The sequence below is a fragment of the Lutjanus erythropterus genome, chromosome 15 (genome assembly GCF_056507025.1).
Source record: "Lutjanus erythropterus isolate fLutEry1 chromosome 15, fLutEry1.hap2, whole genome shotgun sequence".
Lineage (NCBI taxonomy): Eukaryota > Metazoa > Chordata > Actinopteri > Lutjaniformes > Lutjanidae > Lutjanus > Lutjanus erythropterus.
Genome location: NC_139331.1, coordinates 29,472,678 through 29,494,690, shown reverse-complemented (window position 1 = coordinate 29,494,690; position 22,013 = coordinate 29,472,678). Strand labels below are relative to the sequence as shown.

At 41.0% G+C, this 22,013-nt stretch overlaps 1 protein-coding gene across 3 annotated transcripts in view; it reads left to right on the top strand.

Annotated features, from left to right (window-relative positions):
- The window catches only part of ppp1r13bb (protein phosphatase 1, regulatory subunit 13Bb), a 43,309-nt gene that overhangs the window by 16,750 nt on the left and 4,546 nt on the right, over nucleotides 1-22,013 (top strand). Inside the window, exons 3-13 of one of the 3 annotated variants that reach the window (XM_084736965.1) lie at nucleotides 446-593; nucleotides 2,102-2,221; nucleotides 3,268-3,338; nucleotides 11,652-11,753; nucleotides 13,701-13,875; nucleotides 14,219-14,418; nucleotides 14,530-14,670; nucleotides 15,994-16,186; nucleotides 16,728-16,856; nucleotides 20,423-20,556; nucleotides 21,514-21,967. In XM_084736965.1, the coding sequence (XP_084593091.1) occupies nucleotides 446-593; nucleotides 2,102-2,221; nucleotides 3,268-3,338; nucleotides 11,652-11,753; nucleotides 13,701-13,875; nucleotides 14,219-14,418; nucleotides 14,530-14,670; nucleotides 15,994-16,186; nucleotides 16,728-16,856; nucleotides 20,423-20,556; nucleotides 21,514-21,967 (1,867 nt within the window). Of the gene's footprint in view, nucleotides 1-445; nucleotides 594-2,101; nucleotides 2,222-3,267; nucleotides 3,339-11,651; nucleotides 11,754-13,700; nucleotides 13,876-14,218; nucleotides 14,419-14,529; nucleotides 14,695-15,993; nucleotides 16,187-16,727; nucleotides 16,857-20,422; nucleotides 20,557-21,513; nucleotides 21,968-22,013 lie in introns of all 3 variants that reach the window. The other 2 variants (XM_084736964.1, XM_084736966.1) reach the window with 2 other exon arrangements.

Here is a 22,013-nt window from a genome sequence, read left to right as displayed (position 1 = left end):
TCTTAGAAAGCATTTATAGTTCTCTGACTTTCATCTGAGTACAGACAGAAACGTGTGGTGGCTTGTATTGCAATGCCTCGCCTCCCAGCCTGAAGTGTATATTTTCAACACTATGGCAGGCCCTAATCATAGTAAACAGAGATGTGGCAGGCACAGGCATGAGTCCACCAGCAGCTCAAACTAATAGTCACTGCCGGTGGACAGCAAAGTGTAGCATCAGCACACTGGGCTTTGTACAACGCAAGAGTGGGCTCAGCTTCGTCCTTAAACTACACCTCAGCCAGTCACATATTTTTTGATATCTCACATATTATAGCATATTGATATAATCTGCCACTGTGTTTTTCGGTAATTCTTCCTTGATTTTTATACTTTATTCACCGTGTGACCATTAAGCATCATCTTCTCTTTAACCTGTTAATAACTGTCTTTATTCTTCTTTCAGATGATATTGACGGTGTACCTCAGCGATGGGGAACAGGCTGTGACTGAGGTGCCCATCACCCCCGAGACGACGTGCCGGGATGTCGTCGAGTTCTGCAAAGAGCCCGGCGAAAGCGGCTGCCACCTGGCCGAGGTCTGGAGAGGCAACGGTAAGAGCTGGTCGAAACTGTGCTGCTTGTTAAGTGGAGAAAGAACCTCCCTCAGAGCTTTGCCATGTTACAGAGGAAGAATAAGTGGGTGTCACCAGTAATGCATGAAGGTGAGGTCATCTGAAACTCCATTATCACTGAGCTTGACACTGCATAAGAATTTAATTTTATGAAGCAGTAGCCTTTAGCCTTCCTCGTTAATGTAAGAACAAGCACTTCATTAAAGAAAGAAAGCCGAGCTGGGTCGTGCACGACCACCTGAGTGGAAGAAAATTATGGAAAGGCTATAAATAAGGCAAAAGTTTCACAACCTCAAAGAGAAGAGGGGCATGTATTAAAGGGATACTTCACCCAAAAATGGCGTCATTATCTTCTCACCCTCATGCAGACTGTTGGTCAGGTTTCCAAAAAAGTTGTGGCATTGTATAAGACGATAATAAAAACAGAATGCAATTATTTGACTTTTCAACCTATATTCAGTTGAGTGCAATACAAAGACAAGATACTTGATTAAATTCAGAATGATTGTATTTTTACAAAAAACAATTAAGTAATTAAGTAATCAGTTTGAACATACAATATCTTGTCTTTGTACTGTATTCAACTGAATACAAGACAAAAATGATTTGCAAATCATTGCATTCTGGTTTTATTTAGGTTTTTCACAGCGTCCCAATTTTTTTTTTAATTTTAGGTTGTACATGTTGCCATTCGCATTAGTGATTATTTGACAAGGAATAACTCACTTCAAGTACAAAATTTGTGGGTCAGAAAAGGGTTACGTGCTGCTACAGTCCACTGCACTGTCACAGCAGATTCCACTCGGTCCAAGCGATTTGCTCCCATCACCACAGTCGCGCTGACATACCCGGTGTTATCAGCATTTTTTGCTGAGGGGCCACTCCCCTGTTGAAAACAACATCCCAGCCAAGGGCTTTATTAACCCACGTTATGCAATCGTGTTCGGCTGGTGCCCGACAATGCAGCTGTCTGCCCCTGAAACCTCCTAAAACCTCTCTGTCTTTGTCTCTGTCTCTTTGTCTCTCGGCCTCTCTTTGCACACACACACACAGAGGACTGCCATCCTCTTGAAATGCATCTAAGTTTTCACGCGCATGCATCAATCTCAGCGTCCCCAGTTTTCTGAGGGATATCAACACTTAATTTAATTTAGAAAACCCTCCTTGTTGTCAAGACAAACAGATGACAGCATAAAGTGGCTCAGATCTTAAGTTTGTTAGTGAGGGTTAGCTGTGCTGATAGATGGATTTTGTTGCCTTTGGACCAAGTGAAGCTAGCTGCTGTACTAAGCTAACCAGCTGCTATCTGTAGCCTAAAAGTTGTATCAATCTAACTCTAACTGGCAAGTGAATATGCTTTTAACTGGCAACACAGAATTTAGCTTTTTACTTGTTGGACATGTACTACAAAAAACTAAATTGAATGAATTGTTTCCATAAGACAAATATGTTTAACAAATGTTTTCCTTAACTTCTTTGTCTCTGTAGAGCGAGCGATCCCCTTTGAGCACATGATGTATGAACATCTGCAGAAATGGGGGCCTCGGAAACAAGAAGTCAAGTTCTTCCTCCGGCACGAAGATTCACCAACCGAGGGCAGTGATCAAGGTGTGTGTTGTCATGCTTTCCTCCATGCTTTCTGTGGTGTCTCTACCTGAAGGAGCCTGGAGGGTGGAGGGTTGAGTCAGGGAATTCCTGACACCTGTTCTGCCTGGCTGCTCCGCTATGGATGCCGGCATCAGTCGATGTTTCTTTTGCTTCCTTTCTCACGCTGGTATCTTAAGTCTTTTGGGTTTAGGCATGTTTGATTTGTTGCCTTTGTTGCACCTCAGAGCACTTGGACAGCATGTTTTACCTTCACTCATGCACCTCACACACCAAAGATGTTGCACTTCAGTTTCAACACCTCTGTAAACACTGTTTAACATAGTACCCCTTTGTGTTAAGAGTTAAAAGGCTGTGTTGGATGAAAAATCAAAGTTTAATTGATGCTTGAAGGGGCATGTCAATGCAATGAATCACTGCTCTGTTTTGACACACGCTCTGTATTAACGTTAATCTCTTTGGATTTGTGTTTGGAGTACAGCCATGTTAAAAGCCAGGTGTAAAGTCAATCAGTGAAACCGGCTCTGTGTGAGATCAGTGACTTATAATAATCACTGGAATTTAATTAATACCAGTATGCATGTGTGGACATGTAAAGAAAGTACAGACAGAGAATGTAAACAGGTGGAAGAGAAACAGACTTGTTATGTAATCCTGTTGTGATTCATGTTTCATATAAATTTGGAACTTGACTAAGATTCTATATTTTTGCAGCAAAGGTACCACCAAGATATCCAGTGATTTTTATACAGCAGATTTTTTCTCTTTTCCTGTGAAGTTTTAAATCATTTACTCTCATCTTTCCATCTGGCCTTTATTATTAAATAAAAAAGAGTTTGAGTTAGGTGGCTTTCGTCAGCAGTGCTTGTCCCAGTTCTTAAACCCCTCTGTCATGGGCGATCGTGTCAGTGAATTTTCAAACTGTTCCTGACAACGGTTGTGGCGTTCTGAATGTGCCGCTGTGCACGCGCTCGTCTGCGCACACTCGTGTGTCCCTGCCCTGCCCGTGTTTGTGATGGTGACTGTTTCTTTTTTTTTTTTTTTTGCAGGGAGTCAGCAGTCTCAGGATCAGACGAGCCGCAGAAGTGGAAACACTGGAGAGAAGCACAATGAGAACGGGGTGAGACTTAATTAGCATTATCTAAATTATGGTAAAATAGAAATATACTTGCAGTAACTTATTGTAATTTGGAGCCTTCTTCCATGGAAAGATTAGAGCTATAATGAAAGTTATATAAAGCCCAAATATAATAGTCCAGTCTTCTATGATATGCAAATCATGCTTATTTGGTCATATTGACTTGGGAAAAAAACACTAAGGATAATTTGGACACTACTTGTTTCATACATACCAAATGAAGGAAAAATAACAATGCCTTTATTGTGATGGCTACATCATTTAAAATACCAATATGTTTCGACCACTACACGCCTTCGTCAGGGCTTTGTTGTGTTTTGTTGTATGTTAAATCGCAGTGCACTGTTTGCTTTAATTATGACAGGTTTGTGCATCAAAATTAGGTCATTTTGTCATAGATACCAGTGTTACAATTGATGTATTTTCTAGAATTTAATGGGTTGTTCCTTGTCCCTTGCAACAACTTTCCACCAAGCCTGTTTTTCCATAATCCTGCTGATAAACAGACAAACAAACCAAAGTGAAAATATAATCTCCATGGCAGAGCTAAAAACTAAATTATTTTACTCAAAATTGCCCTGAAATTTTTTTAAAAAATTTGTTAATTTATTCAGCATGTTTTACAGTGACACATGCAATCTATCATGCTGTCAAGCTAGTAAGCTAAGCTAACTACCATTCCCTCAGAGAATGGGAGCTCCTCTGTGAAAGCAGAAGCTAGTTAGCCTAGCTTGTTAAAATTAGCACCGACTGTTTCGAGATGTTACTTTTCTTTCATGTAGCTTTAAAAGCTGCTGAGTGTCCTTGTCAAACTCCTGCACACTTTGTATTCGACATGGGCCTGCGCCATATATCTGAAAAGTTTACCATAATAGTGCAGTTTCCTATCAGTCATTATTGATTATTGATTATTGATCATGTAATATGTATGTACATGCACTTAACTGGTCAAATTCAGAGCAGTGGGTTATGTGTATATTACCCTGGAACTGTAGTGATATAATGAAGAATTTTTAATGCCTGCCTACGCAGATGTTGTGGAAATCACATTTTATACAAGTCAAAACAAACTAAGTACACAAAAAAATTTAGTTTTAATTTCGCTTCAACTTAAAGAAAAAAGATTTCAGATCCTAGTGGCTTTCTAATAGCAACAACAACAATGCATTTAGAGTGGTTAGTCCTCTTCTGAACTGTTGAAAAACATTAATATTAGTGATGATCATCATTCCTCCAGTGAGTTCAGTAGATGTCATTCCTTTACATCTAAAAAATGGGCTCTGATGAAACTGAAATTCAGTTGCATGTTTACTTCGTAGCAGCACTTGTCAGGTTTTCATTGTACAATAATGACATATCTCCTGTCTCTGTGAGGTAAAATTACCAATATTTGTTGATACATAAGGACATTAAGCTGGTGTTAGAGAGTAATATAACAGGTCCTGGTGTTACCGGACTGTTTCATATCTACGTACTGACAGTATTTCCCTGTCAGGTGAACCTGCTGCTGTGCATGTCGAGCTCTAGCTTTAGGAAGTGTGTGTGCTGGGAGACGTGAATGACTCTGATAAGAGCAGCCTCTGGCATGGCATCCTTTCTCTCTTCGACCGTCTGTCCCAGATTTCACAATAGGAAAGTGTTGCGTTCAAGGAATCGTAACTAATTCAACCTCAAGGGTGGAGGGAAGAATCCAGCGCGGTGGGAGATGGAGGGGTCGTGGTTTTTGTTTTCAAAAGAGACTGTAGCACAAAGAGCACCCAGAAGCCATTCCTTTTATTATCCTGAGAACCCACAACTTCGACTCTTGTTTGTGTTGAGGAACTATCATGAGGTAATATGTGTTTTTATGGATGTAGAAATCAGTTATTGATCGAATCTTTAAGCTTCAGGCTCTGTTTATATACTGCTAGTGTCATGCTACACTCTTTGACATGTAGGTGCTAACTAGAACCATAACAGAACCCTTTTTGGTTCCTGTTAGAACCTTTTATTAAGGTTCCACTTGGAACCCTTTCAGGGAGTTCTACCGAGAACCCAACATAATGGGTTACAGCTTTCACCCAGAACCCCCTATGCTAGGTTCTACAGAGAACGCTTCTGTGTTGCACTGGCTCCAGAACTCTATCTGGAGATCTATTCAGAACCTCTCCACCTTCTAGGGTGCTAACAAGAACCCAGTGAGGGGGGGTTTTGTCAAGAACATTTTTTATATTCCATTTTTTTTTTATGTAAAACATACCCATGGGTTCTACTGAGAATCTTTTTATATGCCAAGGATTTTATCTAGAACATACTCAGGGGTTCTGCAGAGAACCTTTTTGTATTCCAGTGGTTTTATTTAGAACACTCTCAGGGGTTGTGCTGAGAACCTTTTCATATCCCAAGGGTTTTATTTGGAACCCATCCAGAGGTTGTATGGAGAACCTTTTTATATCATGGTACAAAGAACCCTTGATGAAAGAGCTCTTTAATTATGTCAACCATACTTAAAGAACTCCAAAAGGGTTCCAAAGGATTCTTTGATGTAAAGGGTTCTTAACAGAGCCTTTTACAAACCCGTTCTCCAAATAGGGGTTCTTCAGAAACAAAAGGTTATGGCAAGAACCTGAGCCCTTCAGGAAGAACCCTTTATTTTTAAGAGTGCACTAACCTAGAAGACCCACACTTTGTCATGACAAGTAAAAACTGCTTTTTATCATCACTGTCCGTTCACTCAGAGAGGAAAACATTATAAGTTGCATGTCCGGTTCTGCTTAACCTCCCAAGTGCCGAGGCTCATTTGTGGCCGAGTTTCTTCCTAATATCTGATTTAGAGGATTATATCAGTCAGCCTGCTGGATGATATAACGGCCCCTAAGAGGATCATTGCTTTGGCTTTTCCACGGCCTGCTGCCCAAACCCCGAGGGCTTTCTCTCCACCAAGCAGAGCTGATCATCCTCTGAGAGGGACGCTGCCTCGTAAAGAGCAGAGGAGCCTCAAGGGAACGCTACAGCCATGATCGCACGCTTTTTCAATTTCTTTTAAATTTTTAGGTTATTGGCAGTATTGAAACATTTCATTTGACAAGAGCTGAAATGATTAGGATCAATCGTCTTGATAATCAATTAATCATTTCTGTGATTTTTCAAGCAAAAAGACCAAATACTCTCTGGTCTCAGCTTCTCCAATACGGGGATTTGCCCTTTCCTTTGCCTTCTATGATAGTTAAAGGGAAGATTCACCACTTTTTATGTCAATGACCAGTCGAGTATGATGGTAAATGTTAGGGGTGTCACAATTTTAATATTAAATTGAAAATCATTTGATTTAATATACACTTATGGCTCCAACTTGTTATTTGGACTGATATACTCATTTGTGGACGTGCATTTGTTACATATTTCTCCTACAATCTATTATCAAGCTACAGTAGTTGCTGAAAATTTTCTGCTATTCGGTTAATTAAATACTCATGTCAGTTCTTTCAGCTTTTTTGCTCCTCAGTACATTATTTCATGAGTAATAGTCAGGAATTACAGGGTTCTTTTATTCTCAACCATTATCCTGATGATCATTGCAGTATAATAGTAATAATAATAATAGTTTAATAGTATGGTGTATGTCATTTCCACTTACATAGCACACAGGAACAAAATTTCCTTTCTTACAGCCTAGGCGCTAACACAGACATGTGAAAATATAGAAAAGCAAACATACTTTACTCAGGAGAAGGTAAGATTACAAATGGGCATTGCTGGCATTTAAGTGACCAGTGAAGCAGAATGAATGCAGTTTGATTCTTTTAGTCGAAATCATGAATCGCTCTTTGTTTCAGACAAGAATAAATATCTCCAGTTGTTGGAGGGAGTAATGTACTGTAGTCTCCCAGTAGGACTACATCCCTCATCATCAGCGAGGCTTTAGTGGCTGCTCTCTCTTCCTTCCTCGTCTGCTCAGTCGGGTGTTTCTCCAACTCCCTCTTCATCACTGTCTGAGGGTGTGTGTGTCTGTTTCTCCCTCGGGTGAATTGTCACCGATGCAGTGCATTTGAGCGTGGCTGTATGTGTGCCAGTGGCTTCCCCCGCTCTTCCCCATCTCGACCTCGCTTGAGTCACATCCTCATGCCCCCCCCCAGCCTTCCCACACATTCTTATATCTATATACTTTAACAAATGCCAGGTATTCTAATGTCTGAGCCACACGTGCAAAGCTGCAAATGCAGTGTCCGTGTTGAGTGTGTTCAGAGATGAGATGGTGTCTGACATGCATACTGTTGTTGCCTCACTTCACAATACCATAAAAGTCAAATTATTCCCGTTTTATTTAAAGTGGATGAGTCACGAAATGTCTGCCTCTTCTAATTAAGTACAAGCAGCTCATATGATATTTTTGTCTGTTATATGTCAGGATTATTTCAACTAGACTTTATCTTGTGTCTCCAGCTTTCAACTTGCATGTTTGGGATCATATCAGGCAAACTATAAAGCCTACACTTAAAGGAACAGTTCACACCAGAATCCAAGATACATATTTTTCTTCCGGCCTGTAGCTCTAGTGATACATCTAGATTGTGCTGGTGTGAGTTACTGAGGTTTGGAGATATCAGCCATAGAGATGTCTGCCCTCTCAGCTTGATTGATTAATTACTAAAGTAATTTTTCATGCAAAAGGTGCAGAAAACGCTGTTTTCAGCCACTCAAATATGGAGATTTCCCACTGCATATTACCTACAATATTAAACTGAATATCTTTGGGCTTTTGACTGACAAAGCAAGACATTTAAAGACATTTTCTGTCACTTCTTAGACATTGCAGCCAGTTAACATAACAATTAACTTTAGTCTTTGTTGTTATTTAATAACCGCTATTAAATGAGATAGGGGCACGTAAAAACCCTGTAAAGAAATAAAAGAGCCATTTTGTATTAGATGCTAAGTCACATCACAAAAGATAATTTTGGTTGTTAGTTGCACAATAACATCTGATTTAATGTGAAAAAAGGGAATTAAATAATCATTTTGAGTGTATGCATTAATATGTATATATTAGCTGTAAGACGCTGGAAAATTCAGCTTGAAGATTCTTGAAAAGTGTTTAAATTTGAACCACGCAAACTGCTCACAACAAAGTCTGTGGATTATCTTTGACAGGGTTCACGCAGGTGCTGGAAATCCTTGAAAACACTTGAATTTGAATGTAGTGTTTTCAAGGTTTTGACAAGTGCTTGGATTTTGGAGAAAGTGCTTGAAACATTCATCAGAAACCACTACCTGACTGAAAAGTTTGCTTTTTAGATAAAGAAATAAAAAACGTGGGATGTTGGCTCAGTCTGGTTATATAGGATGCCAAGTCTACTTACAGACAGGTAACATATTGATCTAATTTGTCACCCCTCTGTAGAATTCAATCCAAAACATAACTTTGGTTGTTTATATCACATTAACATCTGATTTAATATGATGAAGAAGGGAAATAATCATTTGAGTATATGTGCTGGAAAAGCTTAAAAGTGCGCCTTGAAAATTCTTGAAAGAAGTGCTTGAATTTGACTTTGGAAAAAGTGTAGGTGTAGCTGCACCATAAGTGATTTTTACATCCATTATATTGGAGAGAAGGCAGACATCTCTACAGCCGATTTCTCCAAAACAATATAGATGGATAATTAGCACTACAGCTCAGAGAAAATTATGTATTTTTGATTTTGGAGTGAACTTTCCCCGTAACATATCATTCACTTAAACTAATTTATCTCTATTTTTCATGTCGTCATCCTGCTGTGCCTCTTGCTTACCTCTTTATGTTTAAAAAAAAGTGCTGTTTCTGAAATTGTATCCTACATTTCTCAGTTTGTTATTGAAAAAAAAAAACAGCATGACATTTCCTACATCATCTCCTCCCTCTTTGAACACACTTCCTAAAGGCGAAGTCTGGGAGCGCTTCAGCATTTCAGTGGCGATTGTAGTTCAGGAGACTGTATTCACCGCTCGCTCAGTCTGCTGTTTCACTGAAGAGTACTCAGCCGGTGTGTTGACTGCAGCGACTGCTTTGAAGAAATTCAGAAGTCTGTTCGGAGGAAAGACAGAATTTAACGTCATAGTCAGTCTTCCTTTATTCTGTGAGCTCTTGAACAACACATGGGTGCTGATTTCTGGCTCAAGAGGACGTCATTAAGAATATTTAAGGAGGTGAAATATTTCTTTCTTTTGCTACAGTTGCAGCTGAAATAAATAATTGTTTAAATAATTTTGCTAAATCAAATGCCAAACATTCATTTGCAGCCTTTCTTTTATTTTATATCACTAAAAATAGTAAATTGTGGTATAAATAGTGGAATAGTGTAAGCCTTTTTTGCCTCCAGAGGGAGTTGTATTTAATCTCATAAATAGCCTCAAGTGATGTCACTTGAGTCGGTATCAGTTGGAGAAAGAAGTTAGCTTACCAGGCGTCTGCTTGAGGCAAGCAGCTCGATGATTCATTAGCCACATTACCCACCGCTAACATAACAACTCTTAATTTCTGACGAAATTGTTGGCTGTAAAATGTATTGTGGGTAATGTCGGCTTCAGGTTTTGGCCAGAATGAAGAATGCATGGAATAATCAATAGCTCAATATCACAAATCATGTCTCAAAGGTTTGTACATAAAGTAAAACAATAAAGAATAACATTAACAAAATATATTATAGTATGAAACGGTCAGATAAAATGCATATAAAACATTACTTACAGCAAAATATTTAAAAATAAATAAAATTTTGAGTTGGGAGATGTATTTTCTAACCAGCCGCTGTCAGCCCAGCAACTGCTATGTTATGTTTGCTATGTCTAGTAAATAAACAAAGTAGTGTCACAAAATGAAGAAAGAAAGGAAATGTCTCACACCTCTTTTCCATATTAAACAAAAGATTACAACCAACCAACCTCCGAATTCAATTTTGTCTCTTTTACCAAACTAAGACGAGCTTTAATAGCCTTGTTATTTAAACGCAGCAGACAGAAACAAAAATACAACTCTCCACGGTTATAACAGCCGTCAGCTCTTGTTTGGTTGAAATAAATCAATAAATCCAAGTTAGATGTGAAAATAATCTGGCTTTACAGGCAGAGCAGCAATTACTCGTGCAAATGATCAAATTAGCAAAATATAATGAAAAAAAAAATTGCCCCCTAAAAAATAATCCATCGATAAATTCCTCCAGTCACCCAGCCCCAGGTAAACTACAGCAATACACAATATGCACATATAAGGAAAAAAGAAGATGATATCTCTCTAAGTCAGACAGTCTTATAGTAGTGCAATCTTAATTCAGTGGAATACTCCTTTAAGTTTTAGATGGGTAGTCTTGCACAACAAGCCACTTAATGACATCATCCTAGAAAACTGCGATGAACATTTTTGTTTTTGTTGTTTTCTGCCCAGGCTAATTTGCATTGAGCTCTGCAGATTCATCTGGTTCTCAGGCTAATTTTTAGACCAAACAGTCAAGAAAATAATCTGCAGATTAAACTACACACGGATCCCTTAAAACCAAAAATGTATACATTGCCCTCAGCGCCTCACTAACTGAATCTCGTCACAATTAATGTCCCGTCGTAATGACGTTTGGAGCCTCGTTGTGGAGGAAGTAGAGTCCGACTCTCACTGCTGTTAAGTCTCCTGCTGTTTGTCCCTCTGGCTGCTGAAGTCAGACATCTTTTAAAATCATTTCCGCAAATGGCTTTTTGCGTAACTTGTTTCTTTGTTTTCATGTTTTTATTCTTATGCAATGTTTTTATGTAACCTTTGTGTTTTTCTGCTCTTACTGACGCAGACTTGTCTTAAAAGTTTTATTGTATCAAATATTTACCTGAGTATTACATGCTACATGACGCTGCACTGGCTCTCACAGTCGAGTTCCCCAAACTACCATGTAGATGTTTTCAGTCTTACTCAAGAGAACTGAACTTTCCACCTTTTATCTTTTACTCAAAGCCACTAGATGATGTTTTGGCTGGAGGACGAGTCATGTATCCTTGTAAGTGTGTCATCGTACTCACAGCAGCTCCCACAGGGCGGAAAATAAATGGTGGGTCATACCCTGGTTTGAATCAAACAACTTTTAATATGAGGGAGAAGAGGCGTATTGCACCACATTTTTTTTAAATTAGAAGAAAAGCACGCCCTTACTATTTGAAGTGTTCATAAATCCTTACCCCTCATCAGTTACAGTCTACGTCAGTGGTTCTTGTAACGTTTCAGTGGATGTCAACAGACCGCTCCGCTCAGATTTCAGTGTGTTGACTAGTTCTCGTGTGTGTGTGTGTGTCTTCGTTCAGGTGGGGAATCAGCGTGTGGAGCTCACGCTGTCAGAGCTGCAGGAGATGGCCACGCGGCAGCAGCAGCAAATCGAGGCTCAGCAGCAGATGCTCGTTGCAAAGGTAACATCCTGTCTTCACTCTTAATATTACTGTGAATCATTTTGTTGAATATTATAATGGTTTTTCACTCAAGGTGTGGTTCCTACTAATCAAAAAAGCATGCTACAGGAATTTGGCACTCATGAACAACAGAACTGTTCTTGGTTAGTACTGGGGGGCAGGAGAACGTTCACAGAGGCTCACAACTCGCCTGTTTTGCAGTTTACATAGTTAAAGGGTAGGACCTCATTTTCCTGTGTTTCTGTGATTTTCATTGATCAGCCAATGAAATGGGCTGCAGTGTAATCCTTAAGGGCAACTGCGCACAGTCCCGGCCGAGATGCACAGCGAGTGGAAGCTCCGCGAGATGTCAGTTCTGTAGCGAGCAGCAGCCAGAAGCACATTTCTCCACGCTGGCCAACATGTGATTCAGCTGCTCTGTGGTTCTCTAAACGCATGTAGAGCTGCACTTTAAAATAACCTCATGAGTTTAAAGTTTTTACCGTGTTCCTGGACCAAAAAACGGACTCTCCCTCCTTCCTTCCTGTCTGCTCTCTGTAGATACAGCTGAGAAATATGTGGAATAAGTACAGAATTCCAGAAAACCCAACTCAACTACAATCAGTGCTCATATTGTTTATAATAAATTAGTCACATAGACCCAAATACATGTGAAAATAATACTGTATTGGTGCATAGATTCTGAATCTCCAGATAAAAGAAAACATGTTTGTTCGATACAGACCCCAGCAAATATTTCAACATTACAATTTTGATATTTTTTTTCTAAATTATTATTAAAACTGAAAATTGCAATGCAAAAATGATCATTCTCACTAATTGTACAGCATATCACAACTACAATTATAGTGAAAATAACTGCAATATGACTTTTTACCATATTGTGCAGCCCTGCTTGTAGGTTAAAGTCCAGACTATCATAGCTCTCCATCTGTCACGCATGAGTGAGCAGAAAGGTGCGGGTCAGTCTTACATTATGTCTTGTTGTCTGGTCTCGCAGACGCAGACTGGGCCGTGGCTCAAGGCCTCAACAGGCCAAGTAAGTTCAGGAGATAATTGAACACTGATGCACTACTCTCATCCAGAGAGTCCCATCATGACTTGAAACAGGGGCGAACAGTTACGTAACAAACGAGATGGGAGGCAGTGTGAGTCACAGAGCTAGTATTGTCCACTCTGTCAGAATTCATAGTTCAGGCTCTACAGGAACACAGTGTTTACTCAAACGTGTAAAATATTCATGACTTTAAACACCAAGGATTCCACCTTTCAAGGACCAATTACTTCCCAACAGCGCTTATAGGAAGTAGATTTCATCTTGTAATGGGAGGAAGAAGAGTTTGGTGGCAAACCTCCACTTAACCAGTCTACCTCGTCAGTCTCGGAGGGGATTTTCGGCGCACTAACAAAGTCTGACCGCTATGCTCGTTGTGGTGTGGCGATCAGTCATGCAGGATGAAGCTCACTGTAGACCCGCAGATAGAAAGACGATCTATTGGCTTTGTTGTGGCGTCTGAAAAGTAGGCCCCACTCAACGCCCTGCAGTCATTTGGAAACCTGGGCCTGTCGTTTCCTATTTTAGGACCTTAACTGGAGCAGTTCTCAGTTGGGTAGAGAGATGAAGTCATCTGACCCTTTCTTCAGCCTTCAGACAGTCTTGACACGACGCAGCATTTCATTTAGCGCATACAATAGAAAGATTTTGCCCAATTTTAGAGTATGTATCCTCTAAACCTTGGGATGATGCCTTGCTGGTTTTATATCCACGACTGTGTTTTGATTCCTGACTTATCAAAGTATAAACAATAAACCAATGACGTTTTGTCTTACGCATTTCTGTCCAACCTTGAGGCTTTCTACGCTGTTGGATGAATTTTGACATTGTTGTCCTACCTTGTGTTTGCCTGTTTGCCTACAAAATGTCAATCTCTGTCTCGCTCTCTGAAGGAGCAACGTTTGCGTTACCTGAAGCAGCAGGAGCGACGTCAGCAGCAAAGCGTCTCAGAGAGCGAGAAGCTGCAGAGGCTGAAGGATCGCGTGGAGAGCCAGGAGGCAAAGCTCAAGAAGATTCGGGCGATGAGAGGCCAGGTGGACTACAGCAAGGTCATCAATGGCAACCTGTGTATGTATGCTTTGGACAGAATCGATTTTTCATGCAACACGCAAAAACATTTTGACAATACACTTTTTTCAGGATTTAATAGTGAAAGTTAAAGCCTTTTACAATCTGATAGCTGCGTAAGAGAATAGCAGCAATGATTAAGTTTAGGTTGGTGCTGTAATCTCTTACATATATTTGTTTAGCAGGGCTAATGTGGTGAGAGCCTCCATTGAAACTTGTTTTACAAATTGTACGACCTGGCTCTAGAAAAAAAGGCAGTCAACTGTGGATGAATGCTAAGCTTGCTAATCTTAAAGTGTCGCTTATGAATGAGCTGACGTGATTCCTTCATTTCTCTGTTCAGCGGCAGAGATCGAGCAAGTCAGCAGCCTGTTCCAAGAGAAGCAGGCCGAGCTGCAGTCTGCAGTGCTGAGGGTGGAGCAGCTCAGCCTGCAGCTGGAGGACCTGCGGAGGGGAAAGCTCAACGGCATCCAGACCACCCTGGGTGGCCAAGTAACGGGCGCTGCTGCCCTGGAGCTCCGCAAACTCTACCAGGAGCTTCAGGTACTGCAGAAAGAAGGGCAACATCTACAGAATGCTTTTTTGTGTTCCTGGTTGTATCTGTTGTTCTAGTGAATCTGTGTGCGAGTTTCCATCTGCGTTTATCATCCACAGATCCGGAACAAGCTGAACCAGGAGCAGAACAGCAAGCTGCAGCAACAGAAGGAGCTTCTCAACAAACGCAACATGGAAGTGACGCTGATGGACAAGCGCATCAGCGAGCTGCGGGAACGCCTCTACAAGAAAAAAGCTGAGGCACGTCAAAAAGAGAACCTTCCTGTAAGACTAAGAGCGCTTAACACACCTCATCATTAAGACTCGTTTTAAATACTTCTGACAAAAACGCTCCTGCCTCAGTGAGACGTCAGTCCAGAAACGCAAAATTCTTTTAGCTTTCCAAGTCAAAAGTTTTTGGTTATGTTCCCTCTGGGGCTCTGTAAAGTATGCACATTGGGGAAACTATTTGCTTAAAGGGTGACTCTACCTGTGTTATTTTACAGGTTTGTTAAATAGAAACTCCCACTCAGAGTGTCTACATGTATCAGCATGTTAAATGTAAGACTTCAAGAGATCTTTTAATGCCACTGTTTAATTTAAGGCTAAGTTTTGCGTAAATCTAAACAATGACAATACATGGTTGAGTTAAAGAATTTGTGAATAAATCTTTATTTGCAGATGGTGCAAAAGTGACAGATACAAATAATCAAAGTGTTTCACAAATATCCCTCCTCATGGTAGCATCCCTCTTAATAGCCCTCTAAACAACCCACCCCGGGGTCTCTCATCTACTCCTCAACCATAATTACTTGAGAAAGGTGTAACATACAGTGTTCCTCTGCTCAGCACACAAGGAGCTTATTATTTATTTTCACTGCTGCGTGTGACCACGTCTCCAAAGTGGAGGATTTTGCTTTATTAATTCAGGCAGTACACAGCTCAAGTAGCACAGAGTTATGAAAATATGTCAGCCATTTCCTGGTAATTTAAGCCTAATAGTTTTGATCAGTAAATGTTATTTTAAGACAATATTTTATAAGGACCTGTAGCCACCCTGCACTAAAACGCCCACCCACAAAAAGCAGTTACAGCACGGATCCTCTCCTTATTCCTGATTCGATACTGTCACACTACTTGGGTGCAGGTTTGATATGTGTAGCGATTCTTATCTACCAGTAGTGCTATTTGATATTATGATTTGTTGTGATTTTTGTTTGTTTTTTTAACAGTAGACCATCGGAAAAAGTTCAGTCATTCACTTGTAGATGATTCATACTTCAGTGTTTATGAGTTTTATTTCAGCAGCATCACTGCTATACTGCTTGTAAAAGTAGTACAGCAGTAAAAGTACTATATAGTCTTTATCAAGCTACAGTCAGCTAAATTTGATTGTGAGGATTTGAAAACAGAATGATATAAAAACACAATAAAACACAAAATAATGGACCCGCCCTTTAAGAAAATAATTTCTGGTGGCTGTGAAACTCCACATGAAAAAGTACAAGCACTGAAATGAGTTTGATTATTTTCCCTGTCAGTACTTCTAACATTTGAAACTTCTCTGACTGTCTCCTCTTATAGCTGAACAGAGCCAACGGGCCTCCCTCTCCTCAGCCGGCTCCTGGCACTCTGGGCCGCGTCGCTGCCGTTGGACCGTACATCCAAGTCCCCGTACCGGGCCGACAGGAAGGAGGCTACACCATACCGCCGGATCCACTGAAGCCTCAGACTCTGGGCGTCAATAACCAAGCCAACCATGGTCGCACCAAGTCAGGTTGGTCGAAACCTGTAAAATTACTCCTGTAGTGCATATTTTCTCCCCAAAATGCAAGTCAGTGTGAAGCACAACTGTAGTAGGTGATACACCAGGTGATGCTCTGACTTTTAATTTAAAATTTGAGTGAATTTCTTGCCTTTTTTCCTCATTGGGGAAGCAGGACAGGTAGATAAAGAAGAAAATAAGCACATGAGAAGATTCAGTTACAGAGTAGCTTGTAGTTCCAGAGGCAGAGGTCTTACACCACTACACATTTAACACATCTTGCATGAAAAGCTTGCGACTGTAATTCCCACCTGGGCCTCCACTGTTACTCCTTCCTACCTGACTTCTCAGTGAATTCTCCGCCTGGACTTGATCTCTGTGAATTTTCCTTCCTCTCTAACCTTCCTTCTCTCCATGTGTTGTGTAAACTGTGATTCCCTTCCTTTTCTCTCCTTCTTCTCTCTCATGTGTCTGTGGCCGTCTCGTCTTCGTTAATGTCTCTGTTTCACTGGGTGCGGGGTTTGGGGGCGCCTCTACCTCTTCCCTGGGGCAGACGGTGTGCGAAAGCCTCCCGGCCCTTGGAAGGTGTCTGATTTAGACATCGTTGTGGACCCGGTACCCCCGTCCCTTCCAGAATCAGTCCCGGGCACCGGAGCCTCCACTGGCTCTGACGGCACGTCCCGTGAGTGCACAGCGCTGCATTAGCAGAGGGGGGCAGGGGGCTCTTCCTGAACCTTCTCTCTTGACTTGTACCACAGGATCGTCAGCATGCACTGGAGTTTTTCCTCCATATAATATCCTCATCTTTTATATATCATAGAGGCTGCTTACACTGTGTATTAACATGCAACCTTGGTGATCTGATCACACGTGGACAACTTGAGTGCATCGGTTCACACCTGGCATTACGATGCATCTCCACATGCACCACTTGTGATCAGATCTCACTTCCCCAGTCTGTCTGTAAATAAGCATGTAGCTGCATCATTTCCTTTTGCAAAGACTGAATGCGTTCTTGTTTTTAACCAGCAGCCCAACAGTAATAACCAACATGCTTGGACAAACAGATCAGGGTTGAGCGATATTTTTAAATTTGCCAACCTATTCATGCTACGTGGTACATTATGTTCTCTACATCCAACAAATACAAAAAATGAAAAAGAAGTGTTCTCGCTCCGTTTCTCACACATTTTCCTTATTAAACAGAAAATTACAACCGATACCAAACTTAGACAAGCTTTAATTACCTTCTGAAGTCTGTAAAACACACTTCATTCAAACTCAGCAGACAGAAACAGATTAATAGCCAATATATTCACCCAGTCACCCAACCCTAAAACGGACATATAATAATAACTTAATGAATGACATTTACTTAATTTACAAGAACAATATTTCGGCTCAAATTATTAAGTTGTAGACACTGTTTCACAGACTCTATAAAGTTTCTCCTCACTCAACAGCACATTTTTTGAAGGAAGTCTGGGGACTTCCTCCACGAGTGACAAAGAAGTATTCTGTATTGGTTTTGACATGATTTCTTATGTCCTAAATTTAGTGTAACTGATGAAATCAGTTGAAAGGTGTGTTCAAACACCTCTGTTCAATGTCAGCAGGTAGAAACACTTTAGACAGGAATAGCACCCAGTATGTTTTTACAAGTAAATAAATAACTTCATGTATTATATTTAATGCTGAATTTAGAAGATGGCAACAATAAGGATGCACCAATCGACCGGCCAGAGATGGAACTGGACAGCATGACCTGCCCTGATCGGCCACATTCACACACACGTTCCACACAATGGTGACGTCGTGCATGCAGCGACACAGACAATGACGTCACGGCCACAACAGCTGACATTTATCCATCAATCTTTAACTGATACCTGCAGATGTTTGTTAAGAAAGTATTCAGGCAGAGTAAAATCCTCACGTTGTCAACTCAGCTTCTCCTGTCTTCTGCGGATGGGGACTGATGTAATGACTGCGCTGCTTCTCCCACATGGTGTCAGTTAGTTTGGAGCCAGTAAATGTTCTGTAAACAGCCTGTTGCTCTGAAGTAAAATGCGTCAGGGACGTCCCATCAGCGCCTGGTAATAATGCAGTGCAACCAGGACCTGTAATAACACAAGATCTGGTAGTATTGCGTCTGGTAGCCAAAGTCACATGAGCTATTTGATTTTTTTTTATAACTTAATGACTATTCAAAAATCATGACCCATCCCTAATCTGAAGACATATTGTAATGCCAGGTGTGAACTCGTACACTCTGAGGTCACCCAGGACGCATGTTGATACCAGGTGTAAACAGCCTTGTAGTTAAATTGGCCAGGAATGTAAGATTCGTAGAATAGTGTCGTGCTCAGTCTCACCACCTTATGTCTTCATGCTCCACCGAACGTCTCCACCAGACAAATGAAAGCTTAGATGCAGAGCTGCAGTGTCTGAGGAGGAGATGAGCATCTGTGTGTGGTTACTGACTGATGGAAGCATCCTCGTTTGGCATCATTAAGCTCTCCTGGCTGTGCAGCATTGAGCCAGTTTCTCTGAACATGTTGACATTTCATTTGGAGTGTTTCCTCTGTGGATTGGCTGGTGACGTCAAAGTGGTGGCGGTGCCATCTTGAAACACTTTGCTGCCATCTGCAGACATTTTATACCCTTAATCGTAGCTGACATCATGCCTCAAATAAAGCAAGTGTCACTGACGAAGCGCTGCTGATCCTGTGTGCGTTTGCACACCTCTGAGAAGGTTCAATGAGTCGAGTGCCTCGTTAATTTTACACATGCAGAGCGGTCCGAAGTATTTGGGGCTTTGTTCTAATGTCATAACACTCCCAGCCTGCCTAACCTTCACACTTCACACCATGTTCTCACAACATCCAAGCTGTGAGAGTCACTTTTTAGCTTAACATGCACAAGGACACGAACTTGTACATGTTAAAATGCCATTGGATCCACTTAGCAGCTGTCACTCCTGATAATCTGTGATGACTGAACTTAGTTAATGTTGTTAGAGATGTCTTATTAATTCTGTTTTAATTTGGCGATGCTACATTAAAAGAAGTTTTCAAGAAAAGATTGGCAGCTGCTTTTGAACTGTGTGTGTGTTAAGTATTTGAAGTTAGCATAGGTGTTAGTTTGCACTTAGATCTCTGCTGCTGTGACTTTATTTATTGTCATATTGTACAAACAAATTCCTGTCGGATTGTACTATTACCGTTGTTTTGTTGTGTCTTCCTTTTTCCATCCTTGTTGTTTTCACCCTGTCCTTGCTGTCTAAAGGTACATTTTTATTTTACACATATATTTTTCAAAGTTAACAGTTCAGTCTTGAAGAAAAACAATACTGAAGTACAGGAATTATTTACAGTATTCCTGAATCTTCCACTAAATCACAGTCTAGTCACTACCAAAGGTACACAGTAGCACAATACTAATGCAGATAGATTCATTGTCATCATCGTTCTGAAGTGAAGGCTCAGGATTTTTGTCCTATTGATCAACAGCCCCTCCTGAAACTAGTCTACAGTGTTTTTGATCAATTTTACCTGAAGAAGAAAGTCCCTTCTGCAAGAAATAAAGAAATGTTGTGATGTGCCACATGGATCTTTAACAGAGAATGGAAATTTTGAGAAAAGCGTCTCCCTGAAAAGTCAGTCAATAGAAGATTTCTGTCTATTGTAAGATCATTAATCTCCAGGTCAGTGTGTTAATTATTATCAATGTTTTAATGGTACACAAAGCCATTTCTCTCTTTACTTCCATGACCTGGGGCAGTTATGGTAATGTAAGTTATAAGGATTTTTTTGCGCAACATTTAGTGAACCGGTTTGATTCTTCTATTATGTTCGCTTCTGCAAGTGAACAGAAAGGCAACAGGGACTCTTAATAGTGTCTGGTTAATAGGATAGGCTTCTCAAAATCCTGAACCCTCCATTAAATACCAATCCTAGGTCAAAATGGTACAAATATATGTGTTCTCTGTGTATAAAATAGTACACATGTTCGTGTTCCTTAAATACCGTTGCTACTATCTCACTTGATGTGGTAAATTACACAAAGCGACACGTTTCATATTAAGAATATTAAGAAAATTGTACCATTTAGACCTAGCTCTGGTGGACATGCTTCGTCACCACCCTGAGTTTTAAAAAAAGCTTCTCACTCCACCTCAAGTCACTGGGTCTTTTTTTTTTTTTTTGTCTTTTGCAAAGCACTTACTGTGTCCTGTTTCTGTCCCAGCTAATGATACTGGTTGGCCAGCTGTAGGTAAGACCAGCACATCTCTAAAGCCTCCTGAGAGACGAGACTCAGGGACTGATACCCAGGGCAAGAGCCCTCCCTCAGGCTCCCCCGTCGCTCCAAGTGCAGAAAAGGTTGGTTTTCTGTTTTCCCTCCGGTGCAGGTTTAATGTCCACTGTCACATACATGAGAAAAATGTTTCATGTTTGAGATAAACTGCCATAACGTCTTGATTAAAATTAACCTTGAGGGGATAATTCAGTGTATTTGAAGTGGGGTTGTGTGAGGTACTTAATAATAGTCAATGTCTTAGCTACAGTAGTTTTTGGTCAATGTGCCCCTAGAGGCCAAGCAATGAACTGCTGTTGACAGTGTGCATGCACTGTATTTAGAATATTTTCATTATATATATATTATATATATATATATTATTTTGCTGTTTTTTCCAACCAAACCCCATTGGCGAAATCAGTCATTTTCCCTTGCAGAATATGGTCACTGTCTCAATCGTAGTTTAGACCTTAATTAGTCTAAACGAGATTAGTTTGTGTTAGTTTTTTACTTTGTTGAGTCTGAAGTGTCCTTTTAAAGCACCAAAGTAATACAGTAACATTAAATTAACTAACAGATTGAGGGAGCGGTAACCGTGCAACTCTTGTGTTCTGAGAGGTAAAATTACTGATTTTGCCAATGGAGTTTGGTTGGTCCAGAGAGAACGGTATTTAGCTTATAACAGTGGTTTCCCATCAAAAAAAGGCTGTTTGGCAGCAAAGTGAAGTAATGAAAATGTACACTTACACCGATATAGATTTTTTTTCTTAAGTGAACCTTTTTTAGGTGTTTAAAACAGCTGACTCTGTCCACAGCAAGTCATTCCTTAGCTTCTATGCAGGGACTCCTCTCTGTTTGTCCAAACTGGGGGTGTGTTTACTGCCATTTACAGTAGCTGATACATTGACTGTTGATAAATATTTCATACATCCCCACTTCAAAGAATCAGAACTATCCCTTTAAAGCAAGAATAAAAGATTTAGGTCTCAATTCTCTGTAAAAAGGTGGATGTTTGTGTGTGATGTCATGCTTCTTCACAGGTGCTAGACTCCAAAATGGCCGTGTCCTCCCCTGCCATATCCAAGCCACAGCCGCCTCCCTACGGCTCCCACCTCACCTCCGCAACCTCAGCCAGCTCCTTGGAGCGCCGCAAGGATGCGCCTCCTCCTCCTCGCCCGCTCCCGAACCCTCCAGCTCCTGCTTGGCCCCGCGTCCCCCCCTCCACAGGCTCATCCTCCCAGCAGATTCAGCAGCGAATCTCAGTGCCGCCAAGCCCCACCTTCCAGCCTAACGCGCCGCTTTTCCCCCCGGGGCTGAGCGAGCGGCTGGATCCCCCACCGGCTGTGGCGGTGCGCCCCTTCATCCCAGACAGAGGATCACGGCCCCAGTCGCCCCGAAAGGGCCCGCCCACCATGAACTCCAGCTCCATCTATCACATGTACCTCCAGCAGGCAGCGCCAAAGAGCCAGCCACTCAAGCCTGCCCTCAAAGCAGGTAAGAGCTGACTTTGAACTCATCGCGCAGCATGTGAGGCGTTTGG